The 27,280-nt window shown below is 58.0% G+C and overlaps 2 protein-coding genes and 1 long non-coding RNA gene across 5 annotated transcripts in view; 1 reads left to right on the top strand and 2 right to left on the bottom strand.

The window, feature by feature from the left end:
* The window catches only part of GSE1 (Gse1 coiled-coil protein), a 98,823-nt gene extending 92,030 nt beyond the window's left edge, over positions 1-6,793 (top strand). Inside the window, exons 10-18 of one of the 2 annotated variants that reach the window (XM_041400614.1) lie at positions 315-895; positions 1,437-1,549; positions 2,156-2,426; positions 2,528-2,650; positions 2,758-3,126; positions 4,045-4,320; positions 4,699-4,802; positions 5,724-5,893; positions 6,229-6,793. In XM_041400614.1, the coding sequence (XP_041256548.1) occupies positions 315-895; positions 1,437-1,549; positions 2,156-2,426; positions 2,528-2,650; positions 2,758-3,126; positions 4,045-4,320; positions 4,699-4,802; positions 5,724-5,858 (1,972 nt within the window). In that variant the 3' untranslated portion in view covers positions 5,859-5,893; positions 6,229-6,793. Of the gene's footprint in view, positions 1-314; positions 896-1,436; positions 1,550-2,155; positions 2,427-2,527; positions 2,651-2,757; positions 3,127-4,044; positions 4,321-4,698; positions 4,803-5,723; positions 6,008-6,228 lie in introns of those variants that run through there. The other variant, XM_041400615.1, reaches the window with a different exon arrangement.
* Positions 6,794-12,495: 5,702 nt separating this feature from the next.
* GINS2 (GINS complex subunit 2) lies at positions 12,496-16,637 on the bottom strand. The gene is made up of 5 exons (XM_041400729.1): positions 16,473-16,637; positions 15,524-15,638; positions 14,458-14,557; positions 13,184-13,310; positions 12,496-12,783 (listed from the first exon to the last, which is right to left on the bottom strand). Exons 1-5 carry the CDS (start codon positions 16,560-16,562, stop codon positions 12,658-12,660), a joined length of 558 nt encoding a protein of 185 aa, XP_041256663.1. The 5' UTR covers positions 16,563-16,637; the 3' UTR covers positions 12,496-12,657.
* A 1,382-nt stretch (positions 16,638-18,019) lies between these two features.
* LOC121333898 lies at positions 18,020-26,669 on the bottom strand. 2 transcript variants are annotated; one of them, XR_005952381.1, is made up of 3 exons: positions 26,339-26,669; positions 19,748-19,836; positions 18,020-18,381 (listed from the first exon to the last, which is right to left on the bottom strand). It is a non-coding gene; the product is annotated as an uncharacterized LOC121333898 (long non-coding RNA). The 2 variants fall into 2 exon arrangements; XR_005952382.1 differs by lacking the exon at positions 26,339-26,669 and adding an exon at positions 24,164-24,576.
* Between the last annotated feature and the right edge of the window lie 611 nt (positions 26,670-27,280).

The following is a 27,280-nucleotide window of genomic DNA, read 5'->3' as shown; positions in this document are numbered from 1 at the left end:
GGGGCTGTGGCAGGACTGGTGGCTTGCTTGTCCCCACGCAGGGGTCAAGGCTGGGGTCTCCAGCCCTGCGCTCCTGGGATGCAGCCACATCCATGCTCAACCCGCCCATGCACAGCCTTAACTCTGCCCCCAGCCCTCAGGTTTGTGGCATGGAGAGGACAAGTGTGGCAGCCCCACGTGCACAAACCTCTCTGGGGGGTGGGGTGTTCCTAACAGGCGTGTTTCTCCCCAAAATCCCCCGGGGCTGGAGCGCTGCCAGCTCTCCGGTGGCAGTGCCAGCTCCTCACCGCTCCGGTGCTCTCCTCTCCCCGCAGGTTGGGATCGAGCCGCCACGAGCCGAGCAGCCGGGAGCCAGGGCAGCACTTTGGCGGGCCCCCACCCCTCATCTCCCCCAAACCCCAGCACCACCCCGTCACCACGTCCCTCTGGAACCCCGTCTCGCTGATGGAGAGCCCCCCCGACCCTCCCCGGCGCCTCCCCGAGCCCCACGCCCTCCACAGCCACCCAGCGCCCTTCGAGCCCGGCCGCCAGGGCATCCCTCTGGTGAAGGTGGAGAGGGTCTTCTGCCCGGAGAAGCTGGAGGAGGGCCCGAGGAAGAGGGATGCTCTGGAGAAATACCCCCCGGGACGGGAGCCCGGCGCCCCGGAGCACGGAGCCTTCACCCACACGCCCTTCCTAGCTGAGCTGGAAAAGTCCACTCAGAGCATCCTGAGCCAGCAGAGAGCCCCGGCCACCCCGTTCCCCGAGGCCACCAAGCCCAGCTCGCCCTACCGGCCCCCCCAGCCCCGCGCCCAGGACCCCATGTACATCTACGACGAGTTCGTGCAGCAGCACCGCAGGCTGGTCAGCAAACTGGACCTGGAGGAGCGCCGGCGGCGGGAGGCCCGTGAGAAAGGTGAGGGACCGGGGATTCCCCCCCCCAGCACCGGGACCTGCCCGGGGGTCTCCCGGGGATGCCGACGTTCCCGCATCCGAGCGCTTCGGTAAAGCCTGTGCTCCAGACATGCCCGATGAATAAATGATGAACTGAAGCTAATAAGAGGGTTTTAAATATTGATGGGGCTGCTGGAGTGGGGATGAGAATAGTGGTGAGGAGGAGACAGAGAGCTGGGAGGGGCTGGAATTGTTGTCCCAGCTCCAGTGGGATGGGGGCTCCTCCACAGAGTCCCCAGCCTGTGTCCCATTGACCCCCTGCCACCCCCAAAGCAATGCCAAGAGGATACACAGGGATGGGTGATGCCCTCTGAGGTCCCACAGGTGGTGGAGAGGGGACAGGGCTCCATTGGGTTGCACTCCCCACATCACTCCTCTCTGACATCCTACTCTGCTGCACCCCCATCCCCAGTGGGGTTCCCTTGTGTCCCAGAAGATTCCCCGGGGTCCCAGCAGGTCCCCAAGGTGTTCCCAGCCTCACACCAGCCTCTCCCCATCCCCAGGGTACTACTATGACCTGGATGACTCCTGTGATGACAGCGACGAGGAGGAGGTGCGGGCCCATCTCCGCTGCGTGGCTGAGCAGCCCCCGCTGAAGCTGGACACGTCCTCGGAGGTACTGGTGGCACCCCTGTCCCCTCCCTGTCCCCTCCCTGTCCTCTGGGGGAGCAGCCCCTCCTTTACACCAGTTCCCAGTGCCCAGTGCAGCCACCATCCCCAGATGTGTGCAGAGGCACCAGGCAGTTAAGAGATGGGGATAGGAATGGGGAGGGGGATGGGAATGGGAATGGCAGTAAGGATGGGCATTGGGACAGGAATGGGGATGGGTTGAGGTGGGAATAGGAACAGGAATGAAAATGAGAATGAGGGGAATAGGGATGGGAATGGCGTGCAGAGGCACCAGGGAGTTAAGAGATGGGGATGGGGATGGGAATGGGGAGGGGGATGGGGATGGGGATGGGGATGGGGATGGCAGTAAGGATGGGCATTGGGACAGGAATGGGGATGGGTTGAGGTGGGAATAGGAACAGGAATGAAAATGAGAATGAGGGGAATAGGGATGGGAATGGGGATGGAGATGGGGATTGCAACAGGGGTGAGGGTAGGCATGGGGATGGGAATAGGAATGAAGACGAGGATGACAGTGGCCATGGGGATGAGAATGGGGATGAAGGCGAGGATGGGGGATGACCCTGCTCTGCTCTGCCCCTGGTCGCCCCAGAAGCTGGAGTTCCTGCAGCTCTTCGGCCTCACCACGCAGCAGCAGAAGGAGGAACTGCTGAGCCAGAAGCGGCGCAAGCGGCGGCGGATGCTGCGGGAGCGGAGCCCCTCTCCGCCCACGGTGCAGAACAAGCGCCGCACGCCCTCCCCGCGCCTCCCGCTCTCCACCCGCTACAGCCCCGACGAGATGAACAACAGCCCCAACTTCGAGGAGAAGAAACGCTTCCTCACCATCTTCAACCTCACGCACATCAGCGCCGAGAAGAGGAAAGGTAACAGCCATGGCCCGCGCACGCCCGGGCTGGGGGTGCTGGGGGGATCTGCCTGGGGCCCTGAGCTTGCTCTGCTGAGCAGAGGCTACACTAAACCTCAGCTTCCCATGCTGCAGACAAGGAGAAGCTGGTGGAGATGCTCCAGGCCATGAAGCAGAAGACCACGCCGGCCGCCGTGGTGGTGAAGAGCTCCCCGCGGGACAGCCCCGGTGCCCCCAGCACTGGTAAGCGCCCCAAGTCCTTGCCTGGGTTTTGGGTTGGGGGGCACAGCTTTGCCTTGAGGGGCACACAGAGTCCTGGCTGCAGCCGACTGCTCCTCCTCTTCCCAAAGAGCCTCCAGTGCCTCCGCTCCTGCTGGACCTGGATAAACCCGTGGGCATCGCCGTCTCCGTGCCGGAGGTGCCGAAGACGGCAGAAGCCTCCAGGTTAGAGCAGCTGAGGCCCCAGGAGCCACCCAGGCCCAAGGAGTCGGGCACGGCGCCGGAGAAGCCCCGGCTGAGCGACGGGCACCCCGGAAAGAAGGCTCTGAGCATCCTCAGCTACGTCAGGGGTCCCCTCCCCAAGGACATCCCGGTGCCGCTGTCCCACAGCATGAACGGCAAGAGCAAGCCCTGGGAACCTTTCATTGCCGAGGAATTTGCCCACCAGTTCCACGAGTCGGTGCTGCAGTCCACGCAGAAGGCGCTGCAGAAGCACAAAGGTAACGGGGAGTTGTTGGGAATTAAAGTCACTTAAAGAATCACCAGCAGATGTATCAGGTTTGGTGTAAAACCAGTATCACAACAAAGTTCCTTGGCGAGGTTCTCTCTCCTGTTCATTAGATGGTTAAAGCACTCTGAGGAAAAGCAAACAAAAATGCAAAGGCAATAAATAAACCCCAAATAACCTGTGTGGAGGCTGGAGAAGGGGGAAGCAAAAGGAGAGGAAAGGACAAAAAGGAGTGTTGGAAGACCCTCGTGTTGGGTCACAAGTTCAGAATAGACCCTTGTGTTAAACTGAGCCTGGACTTGATCAGCAGGTTATGGTTAAAGGTCCAACAGCATAAACTTAAATTTAACAGCACTTAATTCATAATTTAAACAATTTAGCAAGGGATTAATATAGAACTTACTATACCACAAAACAATAACTCCTTACAGGCCTAACTTACAAATCTAAAGTACTTAAGAATCCAGGAGAGTAATGCTCTGAACTGAGTGCCACATCGAACCCTCCTTGAACCCCTGCAGGGATGGGGACTCCAGCACCTCTCAGGGCAGCTCCTTCCAGTGTTTAACAGCCCTGCCAATCAAGAAATTCTCCCTGATGTCCAGAAAAAGAAGCAGGGATACAGGAGGCTGGCTGGGTACTGGGATATCACCCCCTTGTCCCCCCACCAGGCTTTGGCACTGGCGACTTCAATGCTGGAGCATCCCATGAGCTCGTTGCTGATGCTAAAAATCAGGGATAATCCAGCTCCAAAGCCTCCAAACTCACTCCGTTGAGTGGTTGAAATAAATAAACCTACTCCAGCGCACAAGGAGCGATAAAAACCCACGGAAAACTCTGGGAAGGGTGCAATTAATGCCTTGTGGGGGGCCGTGGGGCGTGGGCAGGGGCTGACTGCGGCTGCCCGCAGGGGGGACGGCGGCGCTGACGGCGGAGCAGAACCACAAACTGGACACGTCCATCCACTACAACATCCCCGAGCTGCAGGCGTCCACCCGCCCGGCCGGGCCCCCGCACAACGGCACGGCCGAGGGGCCGCTCCGGCCGCTGCCCGCCCTGCCCCGGGACTCCGCCTCCGAGGACGAGGAGGAGGAGGAGGAAGAGGAGGAAGAGGAGGAAGATTACCCCAGGCCCAAGTGGCAAGGGATCGAGGCAATTTTTGAAGCTTACCAGGAACATATAGAAGGTGAGGGGTGTTGGGCAGGGAGGGTGAAATGCCAGTCTGTGCTTTGGTTTCCTGGGGGAGGTGTCAGTGGTTCCTGCTGGGATGGGCTGGGGAAGCGCTGGGGGATCTCCAGCAGTGCAGGGGCAGCATGAAAGCAACAGGCACTGTTGTTGTTTTTGCAAAAATTAATGTATGCCTGAAAAATCGGTGTATTCACAGCTGCCCAGTGTCCTCCCAGTGGGACCTAAAGGTTCCCCACAGGCAGTGCCGGGGTTGGGAACGCTCTGGGGTGCAATCACTGCTGGCTGGGCAGAGCTTAGAGCAGGGCTGGCACCCTCCATGGGTGGTGCAAGGAGCTGGAGGAGCCAGTGCTCAGCCCTTGTCCTTTGGGTGTTGCAGAACAAAACCTGGAGCGCCAGGTGCTGCAGACGCAGTGCCGGCGGCTGGAGGCCCAGCACTACACCCTGAGCCTGACGGCCGAGCAGCTGTCACACAGCATGGCGGTGAGTGGGGATGGGCTCACATCCCCTGGGCTCCCATCCCCTGGGCTCCCATCCCTTGGGCTCCCATTCCCTGGGCTCCCATTCCCTGGGCACTCATCCCCCTGGGCTCCCATCCCCTGGGCTCCCATCCCCTGGGCTCCCATTCCCTGGGCTCCCATTCCCTGGGTACTCATTCCCCTGGGCTCCCATTCCCTGGGCACTCATTCCCCGGGGCTCCCATTCCCTGGGCTCCCATCCCCTGGGCTCCCATTCCCTGGGCACCCAATCCACCTGGGCTCCCATCCCCTGGGCACTCCATACCCTGGGCACCAGGTTCTGTGGGCACACAGTCTTCTTGGAATCTTCTTGGGCATCCCAATGCTCCCACAGCACACCCATCCATATGCATTGCACCCATTCCCTGCAGTGCCCATTCCCTGCAGTTCCCCATTCCCTGCTGTATCCCAAACCCTGCACTGCCTCATTCCCTTCAGTGCCCCATCCGTACCCTGCCCATTCCCTGCCCCAATGCTCCCACAGCACACCCGTCCACATGCATTGCACCCATTCCCTGCAGTGCTCATTCCCTGCAGTGCCCGTTCCCTGCAGTTCCCCATTCCCTGCTGTAGCCCAAACCCTGCACTGCCTCATTCCCTTCAGTGCCCCATCCGTACCCTGCCCATTCCCTGCTTTATCCCAAACCCTGCAGTGCCCATTCCCTGTACTGCCCTTTCCCTGTCCATTCCCTGCACTGCCCATTCCCTGCACTGCCCATTCCCTGCACTGCCCATTCCCTGTCCATTCCCTGCACTGCCCATTCCTGCACTGCCCATTCCCTGCACTGCCCATTCCCAGCAGCCCCCCCACCCTGTCCCCTGCCGTTCCCCTCCCCTGGAGCTGTCGGGTGCCCTCTGACCATTCCCATTCCCTGGCTGCCCGCAGGAGCTGAGGAGCCAGAAGCAGAAGATGGTGTCGGAGCGGGAGCGCCTGCAAGCCGAGCTGGATCACCTGCGGAAGTGCCTTGCCTTGCCTGCAATGCAGTGGTCTAGGGGTTATTTCAAGGGGTATCCCAGGTGACGCTCCTTGGGCCAGGCCGAACATATAGTCTAGAAATAATAATCTATTTTATTACCTTGAATATTTAATATTTTTCACTGGAAGGTTTGAAGCTACAAAAATAAAATTAAAAAAAAAAAAAAAAAAAAAAAAAAACCCAAAAAAAAAAAAAAAGGAAAAAAAAAAACCAAAACCCAAACACAAAAAAACTCTCACAACAACAACAAACATGGAAAAGTGTTTACTTTTCTTTTACTTGGTGAATTGTCTGCCAGTGAGCTGGCTCACTGTAGAATCAGATAAGCACCAGTGCCAGCACAAGGGAGGGAGGAAGACCATATGGCCAGGGATCTGAGAGATGGGAAGGTGGGAGCACATGTATAGTCTAGAAATAATAATCTATTTTATTACCTTGAATATTTAATATTTTTCACTGGGAGGTTTGAAGCTACAAAAATAAAATTTAAAAAAAAAACAACAAAAAAACAAACGCAAAAAAAAAAAAAAAGGTAGAAAGCAAACCCAAACCACGACAACAAAATCATTAATAATAAAAGGAAGAAAACAGAAAAAAAAAAAAAAGGATTAAATAAGTGGAGAATGTGCCATGCATGAAGCAAACGGGAGCCGGGAGGAGCCGGGAGCCCATCCCACGGCCAGCAGCCCTCGGCATGTCCCCTCCTGTCCCCTCCTCCGGGGGCCACGGCTCTGAAAGCGCCCCCCTCCACCCACCCACACTTTATAACGCTCATTTTTTGTTGGTTCTTTGGTTTTTTTTTTTCTAAAAAAAAAAAGGAGAGAAAAAAAAAAAAAAGACAATGAAAGACTCCACCGACAACACTAAACCCGGCGGGGCCCCGGGTGCTGCCGGACCCCGCTCCCAGCACGGCACCCCCAGCCCGGGGTTTCCCCTGGAAATGCACTTCGCTGTCAAAAAATAAAGTCAATAAACTGGTTGAAGGTCCCTTTTTGTTCCTGGTTGGCGGGGAAGGGGCAGGGACACGCGCGGGGTCACTTTGTCACCCCGGCTTTGGGATTGAACAGGTGGAAAAACAGAGAGAGAAAAAAAAAAAAAAAGGTGCTTCAGCCTTGTACTGTGTATATATATTAAAAAACAACAAAGTTTTGTATGTTTTTATTGCTTTAATTATTGTTATAAAAAGCTTGCCTTTTTTTTTAAGATGTTTCTGCTTTTTTTTTTTCCTTTTTTTCCCCCCCCCTCCCTTCTGCCTCCCTGTTTTTACTTTCTTTCTAGTTTGTTTTCTTTTTTTTTTTCTTTTTGGCAAAAGGATTAACTCGCTTTTAGTGTTTGTACTGCTGCTGGTCGGGCCAGAAAAGATATTGAAATGTTTTAAAAATAATTCAAACCCAGGAAAGATAAATCCCCTTTTCCACTGGGGCAGGTCCTGTCCCACCACCAGGCCCTCGAGAAGCTGAGCCCTTCCACCCTCCTGTGGTTTTCTTTTTTATTTTTACCCTTTTTCTTTTGCTTTCTGGGGCTTTTTTCTGCTCCAGCTGGGTCGTCGTGGGTGTCACAGTGCGGGGTGGTGCCTGAGCCTTGCCCAGGCTCCGTCTGCCAAAGGGAAAATCCCAAGGAATTGCGTGGAGAGGCGGGAGGGTTGAGGGGTGGGTGGCACTGGGGTGTCCTTGTCCCCCCACAAAAAAATCCCCAGACAATCAGAGCGGCTCTAAGGCAGTTTGGGCACAGGGGGAGTGGGTCCTGTGGGGTCTCTTGGTGGCACTTTGGGGACAATCCACGTGGAGCCGTGCCCGCAGGCGGGCAGGGATGTCCTGGTGCCACCAGGGTCAGGCTTGGTGCCATTTTCAGCCACTCGCTCAAAACCAGAGCGTGCCCCGCCCCCCCCGGGGGAGCCTTTTTTATTTGATTGTTATTTTTAAATTATTTATTAGAAATTGTTTTTAATTCGCCACGAGACCAGCTCACATCTCCGGGAAAAGGTGACCTCTGCTTCCTGCTTTAAATTCCCTCGTTGCACTGGCAAAGAAAAGCATTAACCCCCCCCACGCCCCCCCCCTGCTCCCTGCTCTCTCATTGGCTTCACCAAATCAAAAAAAGCTGGGCGAGATTAAAAAGCAAAAATGCCCTTGTGACAGAAATTAGTTTAATCTTTTTTAAATCCCCAATTGCCTCGCCAGCCTCTGGCCTCGCCGCTGCCAACTCCGGGCTTCGAAGGGAATTTTAACACGGCAAAATTCGCTCGTTGCTCTGCTCCTTTCCCTTCCTGTGTGCCGTGGCAGAGGGAGGGGGAAGAAACCAGGGATGGGAAATTATTGGCAATTTGTCCCTCGCCGTGCTGAGGAGCCTGGCTGGGATGCAGCCTCGCTTTGTAGCAGCTCCTGTGCTGACTTTCCCTCCTCACCAGCCTGGATTCAGGGTTTTTGGCCAGAGCGTGCCCCGCCCCCCCCGGGGGAGCCTTTTTTATTTGATTGTTATTTTTAAATTATTTATTAGAAATTGTTTTTAATTCGCCACGAGACCAGCTCACATCTCCGGGAAAAGGTGACCTCTGCTTCCTGCTTTAAATTCCCTCGTTGCACTGGCAAAGAAAAGCATTAACCCCCCCCACGCCCCCCCCCTGCTCCCTGCTCTCTCATTGGCTTCACCAAATCAAAAAAAGCTGGGCGAGATTAAAAAGCAAAAATGCCCTTGTGACAGAAATTAGTTTAATCTTTTTTAAATCCCCAATTGCCTCGCCAGCCTCTGGCCTCGCCGCTGCCAACTCCGGGCTTCGAAGGGAATTTTAACACGGCAAAATTCGCTCGTTGCTCTGCTCCTTTCCCTTCCTGTGTGCCGTGGCAGAGGGAGGGGGAAGAAACCAGGGATGGGAAATTATTGGCAATTTGTCCCTCGCCGTGCTGAGGAGCCTGGCTGGGATGCAGCCTCGCTTTGTAGCAGCTCCTGTGCTGACTTTCCCTCCTCACCAGCCTGGATTCAGGGTTTTTGGGCCAATTTTTCCCCCACGCTGGGGTTGTGGTGAGCATTTGTGTCCGTGCAGAATTGCTGGAGCAGCTGTGCCAGAGCCTGGAAGGGCTGGGAGGAAGGCAGAGCCTGCTGGGGGCAGGTTGGTTGCTGTGAAAAACAAAACAAAACCCCAAAAAAGGACAAAAACCCAACCCTAAACATGTTCAAAGTGTACCTTGTTGGAATTAATTGTAATGTAATATATTATTTGTTGAATGTAGTAATTAGGTATTTATGAATATATTGCTGTAATTCCTGAAAACATCCCCCAAAAAAAAAACCCCCAAATAAACTCTTCCACAACGACGGCAAGGAATCCTTTCTCCCTGGGGAACGCAGCCCTGCTCCGAGCATTCCCGGCAGCTCCTGCCGTCATTCCTGCCATCCTCCCGCGGTGCCAGCCCCGCGGGGCACAGCCCGGGCAGGCAGGGCACAGATGGCAGCGGGAGCCCGGCCCAGATGCTCGGGGAAGGGCAGCGCCGGCAGCCTGGCACCCTCGGGCACCGGGAATAATGACAGCTGCCAGCAGCACAGCCCTGCTCCGGCCACAGCCCGCCCGGATCCTGCTGGATCCTGCCTGGATCCTGCCCTAGATCTTGCCAGGATTCTGCCTAGATCTTGCCAGGATTCTGGCCTTGATCCTGCCCAGATCCTGTCTGGATTCTGCCTGGATCCTGCCTAGATCTTGCCAGGATTCTGCCCCAGATCCTGTCTGGATCCCACCTTGATCCTGCCCTGAATCCTGCTGGATACTGCCTGGAACCTGTCTGGATTCTGCCTGATCCTGCCCTAGATCTTGCCAGGATTCTGCCCCAGATCCTGTCTGGATTCTGCCTGGATCCTGCCCAGATCCTGTCTGGATTCTGCCTGGATCCTGCCTAGATCTTGCCAGGATTCTGCCCCAGATCCTATCTGGATCCTGCCCTGAATCCCCACCAGGATCCTGCTTGGATTCTGTCCTGAATCCTGCCTGGATCCTGCTCTGAATCCCGCCTGAATCCTGCTGCAGATCCTGCCTGGATCCTGTCTGGATTCTGCCCCAGATCCTGCCTGGATCCTGTCTGGATTCTGCCCCAGATCCTGCCCTGCATCTCACCAGGATTCTGCCTGGATCCTGCCTGAATCGTGTCCTGAATCCCATCAGGATTCTGCTCTGAATCCTGCCCTAGATCCTGTCTGAATCCTGCGCCAGATCCTGCCTGGATCCTGCTCTGGATCCCACCTGAATCCTGCCTGGATCCTGCCCTGCATCTCGCCAGGATTCTGCCCCAGATCCTGCCTGAATCGTGTCCTGAATCCCATCAGGATTCTGCTCTGAATCCTGCCCTAGATCCTGTCTGAATCCTGCGCCAGATCCTGCCTGGATCCTGCCCCAGATCCCGTCTGGATCCTGCCCCAGATCCTGCCCGAATGCTGCCCCAGATCCTGCCTGGATCCTGCCCCAGATCCTGCCTGGATCCTGCCCCAGATCCTGTCTGGATCCTGCCCCAGATCCTGTCTGGATCCTGCCCCAGATCCTGCCTGAATCCTGCCCTAGATCCTGCCGGATTCTGCCTGAATTCTGCCTTGGATCCTGCCCTAAATCCTGTCTGGATCCTGCCCTGAATCCCACCCTGGATCCCGCCTGGATCCTGCCCTTGCCTGTCGCTCTGCCGCAGGGAAACGGGGCCGGAGCCAAAGGAGAGCTGCAGGATTTTCCAAGCATTGTTTATGACACAGCCCAGGATTAATCTGATGCCGTTCTTCAGCTGCAATTTTTTTATTATCTTTATTTTTATTTTTTTTTTACAGACAGCTTCAGATTAAAACCCCAAATATTACAAAAATAAAGATGGTTGATATTCTGGTATTTCCCCACAGCCTGGCATCTGAGAGGGAAAACCATTTTCTTTTGTCCTTCTCCAAAGAGCAGATGGATCTGCTTCCCAGCTGATCTCCCCAGCAGACACCTCATTGCCGGCACATCTTCCCTTCTTTCTCTTTTTTCTTTTTTTTTTTATTTTTTCCCCAAGGCTCTGAGAAAATCCATGGAAGCACCGCCTCAAAATTTATGGCTTTCAAGGCAGTGTGTGGCCTGTGCTGCCCTCAGAAGTTCCCTCGCTGAAGTACAACCCGAGAGATCCGCCCAGAGTCACCGGGGAGAAGCGGCACAGCCGCGGCAAGAGCTGCTCCGGGAGCGCCGAGGGGACATGGGGACAGTGGCTCTGCCCTCTCTTCATGCCCTGAGAGGACACGGGGACCGCGGCACTGCCCTGCTCCTCATGCCCTAAGGGGACATAGGGACAGTGGCACTGCTGGCTCTTTGTGTCCCGAGGGGACATGGGGACAGGCCTCTCCCTCTCTTCATGCCCTGAGAGGACACGGGGACCGCGGCACTGCCCTGCTCCTCATGCCCTAAGGGGACATAGGGACAGTGGCACTGCTGGCTCTTTGTGCCCCGAGGGGACATGGGGACAGGCATCTCCCTCTCTTCATGCCCTGAGGGGACATGGGGACAGTGGCACTGCTGGCTCTTTGTGCCCTGAGGGGACATGGGGACAGGCATCTCCCTCTCTTCATGCCCTGAGGGGACACAGGGACAGAGGCACTGCCCTCTCTTCGTGCCCCGTGGGGACATGGGGACAGTGGCACTGCCCGCTCTTTGTGCCCTGAGGGGACATGGGGACAATGGCACTGCCCTCTCTTTGTGCCCCGAGGGGACATGGGGACAGTGGCACTGCCCGCTCTTTGTGCCCTGAGGGGACATGGGGACAATGGCACTGCCCTCTCTTTGTGCCCCGAGGGGACATGGGGACAGTGGCACTGCCCGCTCTTTGTGCCCTGAGGGGACATGGGGACAGGCATCTCCCTCTCTTCGTGCCCTGAGGGGACACGGGGACAGGCATCTCCCTCTCTTTGTGCCCTGAGGGGACATGGGGACAATGGCACTGCCCTCTCTTTGTGCCCCGAGGGGACATGGGGACAGTGGCACCACAACGTGGGGACACAAGGACAGTGGGCCACCCTCTTGGGGGACGCAGGGACTGTGCCACAAACAGGGGACAAGGTGCCACCATGCCAGGGGACACATGGAGTGTTTAATGGGCAGGATGTGGTGACACAGCTGGGGTCACATGAGTCGTGCCACAGGTGAGGGGATGTGGTGACACCAAGCTGGGGGGCACCTGGACTGGGACATGACAGGACATGGTGACTCCATGGGGGAAGACACACGGACAGGACAGAGTGACACAGCGCTGATGTCCCCAAGCTCACCCTGTGTCACCCTCAGTGCCACATCCCAGAGCTGTAAATAGGGAAGGAGACATGGACAGGGCCGGGCTCTGAATAAAGTCGCGTTTTGGGGGGATCTGGTGTTGGTTTTGGGGGATGACAAAAAGGTGGGGAGGTTAGGGGCAAAAGTGCCCCAAGGAAGGGTGGGGACAACCCCAGGAGGGAGAGTAAAAAAAAACCCAGGGGGAAGGGAGGGCCAAAAAAACCCCTGCCCTGACGCTCTGGGGATGCTCTAGCAGCTCTAGAGCAACCCCCAGCCGGGCCTGAGGGGAGCTGTAAGGGCGGGCAGGTCCCTGAGGGAGGTGGGGCTGCCCACAGGAGCAGCTCCTTCCCAGCTCCTTCCCAGCTCCCCGTCAGAACTCCTGGGAGTGGGAGCTCTCGCCAGGCTGGAGGTTATGGGGGAGGGAGGGCAAAAAACCCTGCCCTGAGGCTCTGGGGATGCTCCAGCAGCTCTAGAGCAACCCCCAGCCGGGCCTGAGGGGAGCTGTAAGGGCGGGCAGGTCCCTGAGGGAGGTGGGGCTGCCCACAGGAGCAGCTCCTTCCCAGCTCCTTCCCAGCTCCCCGTCAGAACTCCTGGGAGTGGGAGCTCTCGCCAGGCTGGAGGTTAGTCCGGAGCTTGTACATGTGGTCCAAGGCCTGGGTGAGGAAAGTCCCAGTGGTGTTGATCTCCATCAGGGTTAAGTTATCCAGCTAAAAGGGGAAAGAACAGGATCTGGGAAGAAAAGGTACTCGGGAAGCAGCTCACAGCCCACAGTTCCCCTTGGTGACACCACAAGGGACTGACCCAGCTGCCAGCCCTGGGCAAGAGAAGCACCCGAGCACCATTTCAAGAGCACTCCCCATGCCTGGAAGTGTTCAAGCACAAGCTGGATGGGGCTTACAGCTGCCTGGTCTAGTGGAAAGTATGAAAAGGGATAGAACAAGATCTCCAAGAGCCAACCCAAACCATTCCATGACTCCTCCGCTTCCCACAAGGCACAAGGCTCAACACCCAACTCCAGCTCCTCAGTAACACACCCACGAGCCACGCTTTTCCCAGCAGCTCACCCCTGTCCCCCCGGATCCCTCCCGGGATGGGGGGCTGGCCCACCTTGGCGTGAGCCTCCTGCTGCCGCACGAAGCTGTCGGCAGACAGGCGCAGCTTGGCCATGCGCGTGTCCCACGTGTCCTTCACCAGCGTCCGGATCTCGTCCGCCCTCGGGATGTTGTCAGAGGCACTGGGACAGGGAGAGGGAGGGCAGGGTCAGGGCAGGCTCTCAGGGCTGTGTGGTGGTGTCACCGAGGGGTGACACCCACCCTGGCGCTCGCAGGACGGTTTGCTAAAAGCCCGCGACGCCACGCGAAAATCCTCTCTGCTCCTTGTCCTGCTGGCATTTCTGGGATGGGTTCTTCCTCCAGGAATGCTCAGCTCCAATGCAGCAGCTGGCTGTCACTAGAATCCTTCTGCTCTTTAATTGCCCAGCTGGTATGAGGCGCACAGAGGGCCCCAAACCTGGCCAAAGTCACAGCCAGCTGGGGAATCCAAGGGCTCAGGCACGATGAAATCCCCAGCTCGGGGCTCCCGGGGCTCCATCAGGGAGAATTAAGCTGGAAGGGCCACATGGGATGTGCCACATCACCCCATTCAAGCCACTCAGCGCTGCCATAAGGAGCTGGGAGAGGCAATGGATGCGCAGGGACAGAGCTGTCAGGGCTGGGATGTGCCACATCACCCCATTAAAGCCACTCAGCGCTGCCATAAGGAGCTGGGAGAGGCGATGGATGCGCAGGGACAGAGCTGTCAGGGCTGCTGGAGCGTGCTGGGAAGGAGCAGCACGCCAGGAGCCTCCTCTCCAGAGGGAAAAACCAGAGCTGGAATGCCCACCCTGCTTAATCGAGGGCTTAAAAAGTCAGCAGAGCCCTCGCTGAGACAAATACCAGCCAGCAGATTTTACAAGTGAAATGCCTCAGCAGGCAGGAGCTCAGGCTCGGAATATCCCCGGCCTCCTGCTTCCCAGGCTGAGGGAAGAGGAGCTTTCCTCCTGAAGGAGAGCCAAGGAAGAAGCCTGGAGGCTGGAGGCTGCTGAACAGATTGCAGCCGTGGAACGTGTTGCGGCTCCTCCGGGCCTCCACGCCGAGCTGCTGCTCAATAAAGCAGCACAGCCCCAATTATGAGGCCACAGAACGAGCCATCCCCAAGCTCCTGAGAGGCAGAGTTACCACGAGGGAAGTGCTGCTGCGAAATCTTGGCAGGCTGAGGGATAAAGCTCCCTCAACTCTCCCTTTCCCCACCGCCCTGCGGGGCTGCTGCCAAGCAAAGCTTGAAAAATCGTCCGTGCTCACACCAAGTGGGGTGGAAAATGGCCCAGCTCAGCTCCTACTCACTAGTTCAGCAGCAGCTTGGTGAGCTCCATGTAGTAGGGGCTGGGCATTGGAGTGAAGGTGTCCTCTTTCCGCTCCTGATCCCGGATTTCCTCCAGTTTCCCTAAAATACAACCAGGGACGCTCAGGTTTTGTGTGTTTCCCCCCCCCGCCTCTCTCCCCAGGGAAAACCCAAATTGTGTAGGATCAGCTCAGTGTCCAAGCCTCCAGGGGTGGGAGGGCAGGAAAAGGCTCCTGTGAGGAGGCACACAAGGGACATGGATGCCTCCAAGGTCTCCCTCCTCACAGAGATTTTCCCAAGAATCAGTGACAGGATGAGAGGAAACAGCCTCAGGTTTTGCCAGGGGAGGTTCAGGTTGGACATCAGAAGGAATTCCTGGACTGAAAGGGTTGTTAAACTCTGGAAGGGGCTGCCCAGGGAGGTCTGGAGTCCCCAGCCCTGGAGGTGGCACTCAGTGCTCTGGGCTGGTGACAAGGTGGGCACAAGTTGGATTTGATGAGGCTGGAGGTCTTTTCCAACCTCAAAAATTCTGGGACTCTGTAAAACAAAGTCCCTAAAGCTTCTTCTGAGCAAGCCTCACCACCCTCAGAGTAAATAAAGAATTCCAGTGGTGGGACATGAGATCCTTCTGTTTCAGCTGCTTTGTGTCTTTGAATTAAGCTCCCCACTAATGGTGGAAAGCGGATTATTTTTAATTTCATGTTTCCTCTGCACCCACTGAAGGCCAGAGCTGAAGCCAGAGCCTCCATCCCTGGAGGTGGCACTCAGTGCTCTGGGCTGGTGACAAGGTGGGCACAAGTTGGATTTGATGAGGCTGGAGGTCTTTTCCAACCTAAAAAATTCTGGGATTCTGTGAACCAAAGTCCCTAAAGCTTCTTCTGAGCAAGCCTCACCACCCTCAGAGTAAATAAAGAATTCCAGTGGTGGGACATGAGATTCTTCTGTCTCAGCTGCTTTGTGTCTTTGAATTAAGCTCCCCACTAATGGTGGAAAGCGGATTATTTTTAATTTCATGTTTCCTCTGCACCCACTGAAGGCCAGAGCTGAAGCCAGAGCCTCCATCCTCACCAACATCCATCCATTCTGGGGGAATGAGCCGACACTTCTGCCTCTGCTTCAGATTAATGGCCAACCACACAGGCACTTCCACTGGCAAACCAGGATTGAAGGGACCCAGATCTCCCTGGAAAACAAATTAAGGATGAGAGGCGGGCAACAGCCAGGGCTTGGACTGCACACAACTTGTCTGCTAATGTGGTGAGAGTTTCCAGAGGATTTGGAAAAGCCTGAGTCAAACATTTGATCCTGCATTTCCTCCTCCTGCTTCCCAGAATTCCTGCTCTCAGACTTTGCCTCATCTCCCTCGAGAAGGACTAACCAATTTTTTCCTTTTATTCCAAGGTGTTTCACAGGAGTTACAAACTCCATCTCCCTGGACATGCAGCTCCCAGAGGCTCCCCGGGAGTTACAAATTCCCTGGACGTGCAGCAGCCTCTGGGCTCACCCTGAGGGTTTCCAGAGGCTCCCGAACCTCCTGGGGGCTGCCCTGCCTCTTCTCCCAACGCTCTGCCTTGCCATCCCTCATCCCAAATCCATCCCCCATCTCCTCCCCAGACCCATCCCAACCCCCCCAGCTCCTCTCCCTCATTCCCCCAACTCCCACACCTCAATCCCAATCCTTTAAACCCAATTCCCCAGACCCAATCCCTGTCCCCAACACCCCCGCAGCCCCTGCCCTGCCCCAGGCTCCTTCTCGGCCACCCCCGGCCGCGTCCCCAAGGCCTCAGGCCGGTCCCAGCCCCCTCAGCTGCTCCCAAACACCCCAGACCCATCCCAACCCCCCCAACTCCCACACCTCAATCCCAATCCTTTAAACCCAATTCCCCAGACCCAATCCCTGTCCCCAACACCCCCGCAGCCCCTGCCCTGCCCCAGGCTCCTTCTCGGCCACCCCCGGCCGCGTCCCCAAGGCCTCAGGCCGGTCCCAGCCCCCTCAGCCCAGCCCGGCCCCGCCGACCCCGATGAGGTGAATCCGGTCGAGGCTGAAGTTGGGCACGATCGTCACCAGCTCCTTCTCGGCCAGGAACTCCACCTCGGCCGGCTCCATGGACCCGGGGCAGCCGAACCGGGATCGGGCCGGGATCGAACCGGGGCCGGGCCGGGATCGAACCGGGGCCGCACCGGGGCCGAGCCCGCCCTCGCTCCCTATTGGCTGCGCAGCCCCCAGGCCCCGCCCACCGCTTCCCGCTCCGGCCGCCCGGCGCGTTTTCGCGGTCTTCAGGGAAGGCGGGGCCTGGCGCGGCGCGGCGCACGCTGATTGGCTGTCCCCTACTGTTGCCGTAGCGCACGCCTCTCTGATTGGGTGGCCTGCGCGCGGCGCGCTCTGGCCGCTGCCCCGCCGAGGGAGGTCCGGATGGGGGTACGGGGACCAATCGCGACGCTCCCCACGGGCTCTCGCCCAATCAGCGCTCGCACTTGTTGCCGGGGCGCCGAGGGAGTGGCGGTGCCAGCTACTGCCGCTCCCTGGCGGCCGAGAGCGGCAGCGCCCCGCGGGAACGCGCGCGGGTCCCCGCGACCCCCGGGCTGTGAGGGGGGACACGGACCGTGATGGGTGACACGGACTGTGAGGGGGGACACCGACCGTGATGGGTGACACCGACCGTGATGGGTGACACGGACTGTGATGGGTGACACGGAGTGTGTGTGGCTGTCCCTGGGCGGTGCCCAGGCCCCAGCAACCACCCTCCTGTGCACGCAGCAGCAGCAGTGTCCGTCTGTCTGTCTGTTCAGTGGCCCCCTGTGCAAACACCCATGCTCAGGCAGCTGCCATCACGCACCTGTCCTTTTCCTCTGTTCCCCATCCATCCATCCATCCATCCATCCATCACCCATCCATCCCCCTCCCCACACCCAGCTCAGCCAAGTTGGTTTCTGGATGATTTGGGAGTCCCCATGGAACGCTCCCCACCAGACAAATCCACCTCTCCCCAGTCCCTCTCCCAAACCACCTCGGGCTCAGCCCAGGGACCACCCACAGATCATCCACGACCCTTGGGATGAGCGTTACCCCCAGCCTGGGGTGGGAGCCAACCCTTGGGGACCCCCCACCCACCCCCACCACGGGTGGCACCAGGAGGGTCCCCGAGCCCCCGTTCCCGGAGCAGCCCCGGTGCCGCCGGCGCGCGCTGGGCGCTCCAGGAGCGTCTCCCCCACGCTGCGCCTCCCCTCGCGTGTCTTTTGCCATCTGCTGCTGTCATTAAAAAATTAAATTTCCATCTGCTTTCACACTCCCGCCTCTCCCGCCGGCTCCGGGTGCCGCCGCTCCCCGGGAAGCATCGCCCCCGGCTCCCTGCCGGGATGCGGCCGATCCGGCGGGATGCAGGTGACGGCGCCGAGTTCATTTCCCCGCTGCTGTTTGCTGAAATGGATCCTTCAATCCCTCCTGGAGGGATGGGGACCCCACTTTTGGCCCCCCACGGGCACGGACGGGGTGATGCCGGCGTGTTTTGGGGTGCACAACCCACCCCCCTGTGCCGACACAGCCAAGTTTGGGGTGCAGAGCCCCAGGGTTTTATTCACCGTGGGGGGATCCCCTCCCCGGCGCTGTCAGGAAAAGGGACAAAATCCAATCCCTGGTGTCCAAACCCACCCGTGTGGGTGCCCCGCGTGTCCCTGGCAGCTGCAGCAGCGCCCTGGGAGCTGTGGCTCCCATCCCGAGGGAGCAGGGACAGGTCCTGGAGGGCTGGGTGTCCCCCGTGTCCCCCCTCAGCACGGGCTGCAGGGCGAGGGGCCCTCCCCACGCCGGGACAGCGTGGTGCCCGTGGGCGTGGGAGGCGTGACGATGATGGAGGGCACGTGCAGGTGCTTCTGTCCCGGGGTCGGGGTCCCGTCGCTGCCGTTCCCGCTGCTCACGCACATCTTCAAGCCTGGGGAAATTTGGGGGGATGAAAGGGGGATAAAAGGAGATCAGGCACAGGGCTGCAGCGTCCTCCAGCTCCCCGCCCCTCCTCCGTGTCAACCCTTTGTGAGCCACCGGAGAACCCACAGCATCCTCACATCTCCTCCCCTGCATCCACCTTGGATTTTGGGGGGGTTTCAGAGGTGGATCCCCTCCTCCCTCGACCACCTGCCCAGCCCACCCCCCCTCCGAGGGGAGCAGATAGCTTTAATCTGCTTTTTTTTAATCAGGAGAAAAGCCCCATGCGGCACAGGCGGCATCCAGGGAGGTTTCAGCTCTTCCCAAGCAAGAAAATGCCCGGAGGGGACAGACACTGATATTTTTAATCTCTTTTTAATTAAGGATAAAGCCCTGCCTTATGTAAGGGAGCTGGAAAAGGGGGAGGGTCTTTTGTTTTATTCCAGGCTCCAAGCTCATCAAAGGGGTCTGGAAGCATGGGGGAATATTTTGGGGCTTTGTCCTGGATTTGGGGCAGGATTGGGATTCCCTGGCTGCTTGCTTCCCCTCTTCACTTATCCCTTGTTGGACAGGGGGGGTTGTGAGACCCCAAACCCCCCTGACCACTCCCTCCCAACATCCCTGACGTGGAGAGGGGGCAGAGCTCATTTTTGGGTGATGTATCCAACTCTGTACCCATCACAGTGAGAATCCCACTGAATCTGGTCTTGGGAAAAGCCAGGGAAGAGGCAGCCCTGCATCCTGCAGAGGGATCCTCATTAAGCCCCATCCCTAACGACCCCAAGGACGATTAGCAGGAGTCAGAGGGATGCAGAGCTAATGGGAGATGCCATATCCAGCCCTCGCCCTGCGAGGCCAGCAGCACTAAAAGCTTTGCCCCTGTGCAGACATCCCTGACGCCATTCCCAGCCTAAATCCATTAAGAAAATTCAAGTTGGGGAAGAAGCTCCTGGTTGGAGTATCCCTGGGGAGAGTGGAGCAGTGAGGGATGCTTGGGGCCAGCCTGGAGGCCGGGAGCTGGGAGCCAGGCTCTGGGCTGAGCCCTGCATCCCACCCACGTGTCCCTGAGCAGCCCTCTCCTGCCTCCGAGGAAACCCACCTGATTTATGGAGGGCTGCCCTCAACCCATGGATTCTCCAGAGCAAAGGGTGCAGGACATGCACAGGACTGGGAAAATAAAGCTGGGAAAAATAAAGCTGGGAAAATCCTCTTTGGGGTGATCCAGGCGCAACAGGTCACCCGTGGGACTCCAGAAATTCCACCACATTCCCAAACTCCACCCAACCCGCCCACACCTAAACCTCCTCCCAGGGTACAACCATCCCTCAGGAGCCTCCAGGGAGCAGCAGCACCCCAAACCCCTGCCCCAAGCTCACCTTTCAGGCAGGATAACTTGAGCCCCATGTTTTCATCCTCTCAGCGGGATCCAGCTCTCCAGCTCCGCCGCCGGCCCTCGCCGCTGGCGCTGGGGAAGAGAGGAGAGGGCTGAGGGAAGCGATCCTGGGGGGAGGAAGGAGCAGGAGCTGAAAGCTCACATCTCTCCCTGCGTGTCTGTGTCTACAGGAGCCACAGGAAACGCGGCTGCTCGCTCACAAAACCACCAGTGATGTCACGGCACTCGGGTGACTCAATCTGGCCCGGTGAGGTCCAGGAAGAACTTTTTGGGAGGGTGGAGAAGGAGCCTGGTGCTGGGTGCTGGTCCCATCCCAGCTTCTCCACCCCTGGGCTCTGGGCTGAAAATATTTCGGGATGAGAAGGTTGGGAGCAGGAGGAACTGGGTTGGTTTTAGGTTGGTTCTTGGAGAGAAAACCCCGAGCCCACCCAGGGGAAACAGAGGGATGATCCCAGAGCTGCCTCCCTCGGCTGAGCCAGAGCAGCTGCTGGGATGCACTGCTGGAATTCACATCATCCTGCTCCTCTTGGGCATCCCTGATGTCCCCAGTGCTTTTGGATGGATAATTCCCACTGTGGGACACCATTTTTTTTCAAGATGCTGACAATTTTTCTGCAAAAAAGTCCCTTTATTGGGAAATCCTCCCCCTCCTCCCACAGCTGCTGGGAAAAGCTTATTGGGATGAGGGTCAGTGACTCATTTTGGCTCTTCCAAGCTCTGGGCCACACAGAGAGCCAAGGAGAGCCTCTGCCCCCCCTGCCTGATCTCTGCCTTTCCAAGAAGCCCTGAGGTGGGTCGGCAGCACCCAGCAAGAGGAAGTGAAAATTTGCTATCTCTGCTTTTAATTTTGTATTTTTATCAGTTCCCCAGGTGCAGCCTGAGCTGTGACCTCCCCCAGGGCTGGGGAGTGGAGTCCTCCCCAGGACCTCACTTTGCAGCTCTCCTGGAGGCTGCCCAAATATCAAGAAATCTGTTCTGAGGCAAATCCTGTGGGTTTTGGCACCTGCTGGTGGCTCACACCACTCAGGGACAGAGTAGGGTCATGCTGGGGATGCCCAGCTCTGGGCACAGGGGTCTCCTCTGGGATCTCATCCTCTGGAATCTCATCCTCTGGGATATGATCCTCTGGAATCTCATCCTCTGGAATCTCATCCTCTGGGATCTCATCCTCTGGAATCTCCCCCTGTGGCCAAACCCTTGCAGAGGACACATCAGCCCCCTCCCCATGGATAAGGGCCCGATTCCAGCTCCAGAATTTGGCTGAATTCCCCCTGCCAGCAATCCAGCACGAATCCTGCTGCTGGGGCTCCAACTTCCCTCCCGTGTGCCAGCACCAGGCCAAAGAAATGTTCGCATCCCGACGAGTTCACGCTCCAAAAAGCCTCAGACACTCATGGCAGGCGTCACTGGAGCTGCCCGGCCAGGGGGGACACTCAGAGGCTGCACTGGGAAGGGGCAAAAGGGACAAAGCCGGGGCGCCGAGGGGGTGGCACTTACCCGGTGCCCGGAGGGGCGATGCCCGCCGTCGCATCCCACCCTCCCCGCGCCGCCGGCCGCTCCCGGGTGCCGGAGGCTGGCACGGGCGATCCCTCAGGAGGAGGGCGGCAGGAGGTGGCAGCCGGCCGGCTTTGGGTTTGGCGGGGTTGGTTGGGAACCTGGTTAATGAGGTGAGCGGCTCCTCCCATCCAGCCCCCGCTCCGAGCCCGTCCGTGCCCGGCAAAGCCCGCGGGTGATGAGGAAAGGCTGCTTTACTCTCGCCCCGCTGCACAAGGCGGTCCAGAGCCCAGAGAGAGGGAGAGGAAGGAGCGCCCTGGGCTGCCGGCAAAGCCTCCGGGCATCCAACACCCCCACAAGCAGCCTGAGGGCTACCAAGTGCCCCAAAGGGCCAGTGAGTGCCCACACCCAGCCGCCGGCATCCCTGAGGTCCTGATGTCAACAGACACCGACCTCTGGGAGCAGCTCCACCTTCTCCAGCTTCCAGGAAGGATCTTTTCCCCTTCCCAGCCCCACAGGCAGCCTGGCAGCGGGAAGGGCACCAGCGGCTTCCTCACCGTTCCCAGGATGAGCGCTCCGGCTCGGCTCCCACCCCGCCGGGAGGATGCCCGGGAGGAGGCTGTGCCTCCGGAGCAGCCGCTTTCTCCTGCATTAGCAGCAGCAGGAGGCTTTTCCATGTTCCCCCTCCTCCGCAATTAAGAGGCGAGGCCCCTTTCAGGCTCCTTTTCAGGCTCTGTGAAAAGCAGCGGCTCAAACGCGGGGCGCCGGCCGCACATTAAACACCCCCGGCTGCGGGAGGCAGGGGGGAAGGGAAGGGAAGGGAAGCTTGGAATTTCACCCCGGGATCAGCAGAGAGCTGATGCCAGAGCTTTGGGAGGGCTCCGGTGGGATCAGAGCCCCGATGGGATGGGCACGAAGGGCAGCAGGGAGAGCAAACGGGTGGGTTTGCTCCACTTTCTGCTGGTTTGGTCCTGCCATGTCTGATGAAAATCAGAAACCTGGGAAGAGCTGATTTCCTTCCCGATCTGACTCCTCTGATTTGTCAAATAACTGAGTTATGCAGAGCTCCAGGAGTGGGGAGGGTGGCACAGGGGCAAGGCTGCAGCTCCAGCTGCGGGCACAGTTCTGAGCGGAAACGTTTGCAACCCACAGCTCTCTTTATTCCCCCAGAAAACTGACAAATTAATCGGTTTATGTGGATTTTTTCCCTGTTCAGCTGCAAAGTCTAAGACTTAGAGACAAGTCCTGAAGCAGAGCCTGGCAAACCTGATCTTTCCAGACTCCATCCCAAACTCAGAGCAGCAGCATCCCATGGAGCCAGGGGTCACTCCCTGGCAGCACAAATCCAGTCAGAGCAGCACAAATCCCACCTCCACATTGAGCTGTTTTACTGCCTGTCTCCAAAACTACCTGTTTGCTGCTGCTGGGTGAGAACAAACAGCCCCAAACCCACGAGGGCTGGAATTAGCCTGGCCTGGAGCAGCAGTTGTTGCTACAACAGTGACAAAAAGCGATTGTCTTGCTGCAGCAGGGATGGGAAACATAAACACCAGGCTGCTGAAATACCTGTGGTTAGTTCTGCGGGTGCAGCACAGCTCCAGCTGCTCTGCTGACACCTGATAGGCACAAACACAGCGTCAAACACCCCTTCCTGTCCTCCCCAGGGCCGGTGAACAAAGCAAAAACCTTTGTGAAGGTTTAAAAAGCGGGGGTTGTCCACCTTGAGGTGACTGGGAATGGCCTGGATCCCCTCTGGCGTGGGGCCCTGGTCGCTGCTGGGTGAGCTGAGTGCCAGGAACAGGAGCAGCCCAGTGGGCTCAACACCCCCTTTGCAGGGTCACAGCCCTTCCAGGAGTTCCTGGCTCCTGTCACAAGGCTCTGGGCTGTGGCTTGCTGAGCATCACGTCAGGCCAAGTGGCCAAAGCCCACCAAGAGGCAGCTGGCCAAGGGAGGAAGAGGATGGGCTCAGGGGGTGGGGGGGTTTTGTCCTTGCAGAGCTGCCCAGAGCCCGGCTGTCCCCTGAGGTGGCCACTGGCTGGTTTCCAGTCCTGCCTGTGTCCCTTTGGTACTGGGCTGCTCCTCTCCTGCTCTCAACCCTCCTCCTCTCCCAACCCTCCTGCTCCATCCTGGCCTGGGGCTGAAGCCCTGCTGGGGGGTGAAGATGGAGGGCAGCCTCCCAGATTCCCTCTGGGGGAAGGGCAGGGAGAGCTGCTGCTTCCCAGGCGCCAGAGGAACCGCAGGGACAAGGGAAGCGTTGTGCAAACACTGGCCACAAGAAAAGCTTTGGCTGGAGAGCCCGGAGCAGCTCTGCTGGCTGCCTTCAGGAGCTGCTCCTGCAAACACCAGCTGGGCTCCCCTTTCAGCAGGGAGGGGGAGGAAGCAGCTTTCTGGGTCACAGAGTGCCAGGGTCTGCTAACGCAGGTGACACGTCACCCTGGCTCCGTGCTAAGGGAGCAACGAGGCCACCTGTCCCCTCCTGCCCCCGGCCCTTCTGGCCCGAGCAGGGGAGAGGGCTGCTCCCAGCCTGGCTCTGGAGCTGCCCCAGAAAGGGGCTTTGCTGGAGCTGGAAGTGGCAACCAGTGCTGGGAGCGGAGAAGAAACTCCCTCCCGGAGATCCAGAGTCACCAGGGCTGGCGAGCGGCACCCGGAGGGGATGCCAGGCGTGGGGAGGGAGGGAAGAGGGGAGGGAGGGAGGAGGATGTCACGAGGAGGCAGCTGAAGATGCAGGCTCCGGGGGAACTGGAGCAGCTCCAGCATTCCCCAAACACGGGCTCTTGGCAGGAGCGGCAGAGCGAGACAGCGGCAGGAACCGCGTGGGCTGGAAGCACCCCCGGAGAAAATCCAGCGGGATGGGGCAGGAGCTGCTGCAGAGGGGTCGGGAGGGAAGCGGGGAGCGAGCACGTACCTGAGGCACAGAGCTCCCGAGGCACAGAGCTCCCGAGGCACAGAGCTCCTGCATCCAGAACAAGGCACCTCTCCCCCGGCATGGATTCAGCCGGGAGGCCACGGCCGGGAATTGGCTCAGGGACCTGGCCACGGCCGCCGCGCTTCCCGGCTCGCTGAGCTCCAGGTTAATCTGGGCCCAGCTTTCCCTTTTATCCCCTGCTGCTACAACCTCGATAGAGTTTTTCAATTAGGTCCATCTTTTAAGCTCCAGGGTGCATTTCTAGGAAGGGCGGCGGCGTTCCGCGCGGCCTTGGCGGGCTGGGCTGGCTGTGCGCAGAGCGGGCCATGCCTGGCACGGATCCTGCCCGCATCCCGCCGGAGTGCTGCAGCCAGAGCAGCCTGGAAGCACTCCTGGAGTGAGCCCTGACCCCCAGCACACCTACCGGGTGTTCTTAAGAGCAGAGTTCCCTGCTTCCCTCATCCCAGCTCCGGCAGGCTGGAAGTGCCACGCGCAGGAGCGCTGTCCCCCCTGCCAGCCCCCCGTGTGCGTCCTCTCCGAATCTGCCTCTGGAAACCAAGAGGAAGGGATGCAGCTGGGGTGGACTTTCGAAGGAGAAGGCTGGGTGAAAATGTGGTCTAAAAGCGACAGTGAAAAAAATAAAAAAGGGAAATCGATAAAGCCCTCAGCGGCTCCTTGGGCACACAGAAAGCGCTGCCGGCTGCGGGAGGGCTGGCTCAGGGCGCACAGAAAGCGAGGAGGGGGTTGTGCTGCTGGACTGGGATGTGTGGAGGTGTTCGAGCCCAGCTGGGAATAGCACAGCCTGGGCAGGATGGGAGGGGAGCAGCCCAATAGGGACCAGCTCGTGTGGGTGCCCCAGCTGGGCTCCAGGAGATGAATTCCTCCCAAACGAGAAGCAGAGCTCACATTTCCCCTCGAGGCCATTTTCCAGGCTGCACTCAGCCGCAAGCCCACCCCACTAACAGCCTCCTCCATTAGCATCGGCCCAGCTCCCCCTGGCAGTGCCCTCCTCCACCGGCATCTCCAGCTCGGAGTGCAGCGATTAGGCCGGGAGCCAGGGAGCAGAGAGACCGGGCACTGCTTCCTGCATCTGTCACCTCTCCTCCTCTGCCACTCGCTGGAGGAATTCTTGGGGGCAGGGGGCCGCCCCTCACGGCTGGGGTGGGCTCTGCACATCTGTCTGCTCCTGGCTCCAGCTGTGCCAGGTGATCTCTGAACCGCTCACCTGCTCCCGCGTCAGCTCCAAGAGCTGGAGCTGGTACATCTCTGCTCGCTTTCCTCGGGGAGGGAACATCCCAGGAGCAGATGGGAAGGGGGAAAATGTCAGCAGCAGGCTGCTTTGCTTGTTGGATGGGGAAAAAACTTCCCCAAATCCTCGTATGGACACACAGAGTGATGAGCTCAGGGAGAATGTGGGAGCTGGCATTCCCTGGGAGCAGGGACCTCACTTGTGAGTGCCCCAGGAACAGCTGGTCAGGGATTCTGTGGCTCCTGTCACCCATCTGCTTGTGGGGATGTTTGTCACTGTTCTGGAAAATCGGGTTGAGCGGGGAAAAGAGAATCCCACAGGCTGGGAGAGCTGGGGGTGCTCACCTGGAGAGAAGGCTCCAGAGAGAGCTCAGAGCCCTGCCAGGACCTGAAGGGGATCCAGGAGAGCTGGAGAGGGACTGGGGACAAGGGATGGAGGGACACTGCTAGGGAGGAGATTTAGATGGGATTTTGGGAAGGAATTGTTCCCTGTGAGGGCGCTGATGCCCTGGCACAGGTGCCCAGAGAAGCTGTGGCTGCTTCTGGACCCCTAGAAGTGTCCAAGGCCAGGCTGGATGGGGTTTGGAGCAACCTGGGATAGTGGAAGGAGTCCCTGCCCATGGCAGAGGGTGCAATGGGATGATTTTAAGATCTTTTCCCACCCAAACCATTCAGGGATTCTTTTTTCCAAATGCTTCAGGTCGTGTGGATGAAGTAAAAAGTTGGGAGTGAAAAAAACATCTGGGCAAGCAAATGCCAAATCTCCAAATTTTGGTGGATAGGGAGAAAAAAGTTAATCCTGGAAGTCATTAATTGCTAACAAACTGAAAAAGAGTAGGACACACATTCCCAGTGCTGCCTTCCCAGCTCTCAGCAAGAGATGCCTTCCCCAAGATTTCCTCCCCCTGACATTTTAAAAGGAATTACCTGGAATTCCTGCCCTGAATCCAGGAGATCAACCAGCCAGGAAAGCAGCATTTGCTCGGGGCACATGAGCAGGAAAGGGAACGCAGCCTTCCCTGAGCCCTGCAGCTTCCTCATTCTTCCAGGAGAGCCTGGATTTATGGAATTGCTGCTTTTGTCCAACCTTCAATGCAAATAGGCCAGGGGAGATAAGATCTGCAGGTTTGTCCTCTTTGCTCAAAGCCAGCCTGAGCTTCTGCTGGTGGCAAAAAATCCCCATTTGAAAGCAAAGAGAAGATTAAAAAAGGGGAAGACAAAGCACTAAAAGCTGCTCCCCTTCCAGCAGCGTGTCCCAGGTTAGTCACAGGGAATATTCCAGCAGGTTACACACTGAGGAGACAAACTGCCTAACAGGGGGAGCAGGATTAGCCTGAATTTGCATATTTATGATCAAAGCTTGATTAGGAGATGCTGTTACAAAGAACAAGAAACACATTTCCTGTGGCTCAGGAGACTCAGCAGCTCCCTCTGACAACCCCAGAAGAGGAATCTGGCTAAGATAACGATCTGCCTCTGGAACAATACCTTGGATTTCACTGGGTGTTTGTACAAAGTCCTCTTCCTGCAGCCTGGGTGCTTTGCATTCTGCTCCGGGGATATCTTTTCCTACAGACATGGAGTGGAGCAGCCACTGGAATGTGTTATCTGGCTGGTTTGGGGAGCTAAATACATGTTTTCAGTCAACAAGTGAAAACATTTCCCTCTCCTGCAAGGCTGACTCAGCCTAGGGAAGGTTCTTGACTCGGTGCCAACCTCTTTGGTAATCACACCTCACCCGTGCACAGCAGGGAGATAAAAACCAAAGTGCCCAAAGCTTCCTCTCCTCCCTCCCACCTCACCCCGTGGAATCTCACCTGGAGGGAACTCCACGGCCTGGGGGCATCCAGGGTCTATTCCCTGCTGCAA

This window comes from Onychostruthus taczanowskii, unplaced genomic scaffold (assembly GCF_017590055.1).
Source record: "Onychostruthus taczanowskii isolate IOZ18803 unplaced genomic scaffold, ASM1759005v1 scaffold18, whole genome shotgun sequence".
In the NCBI taxonomy this organism is placed as follows: Eukaryota; Metazoa; Chordata; class Aves; order Passeriformes; family Passeridae; genus Onychostruthus; species Onychostruthus taczanowskii.
This window is presented reverse-complemented; position numbering and strand designations above follow the sequence as displayed.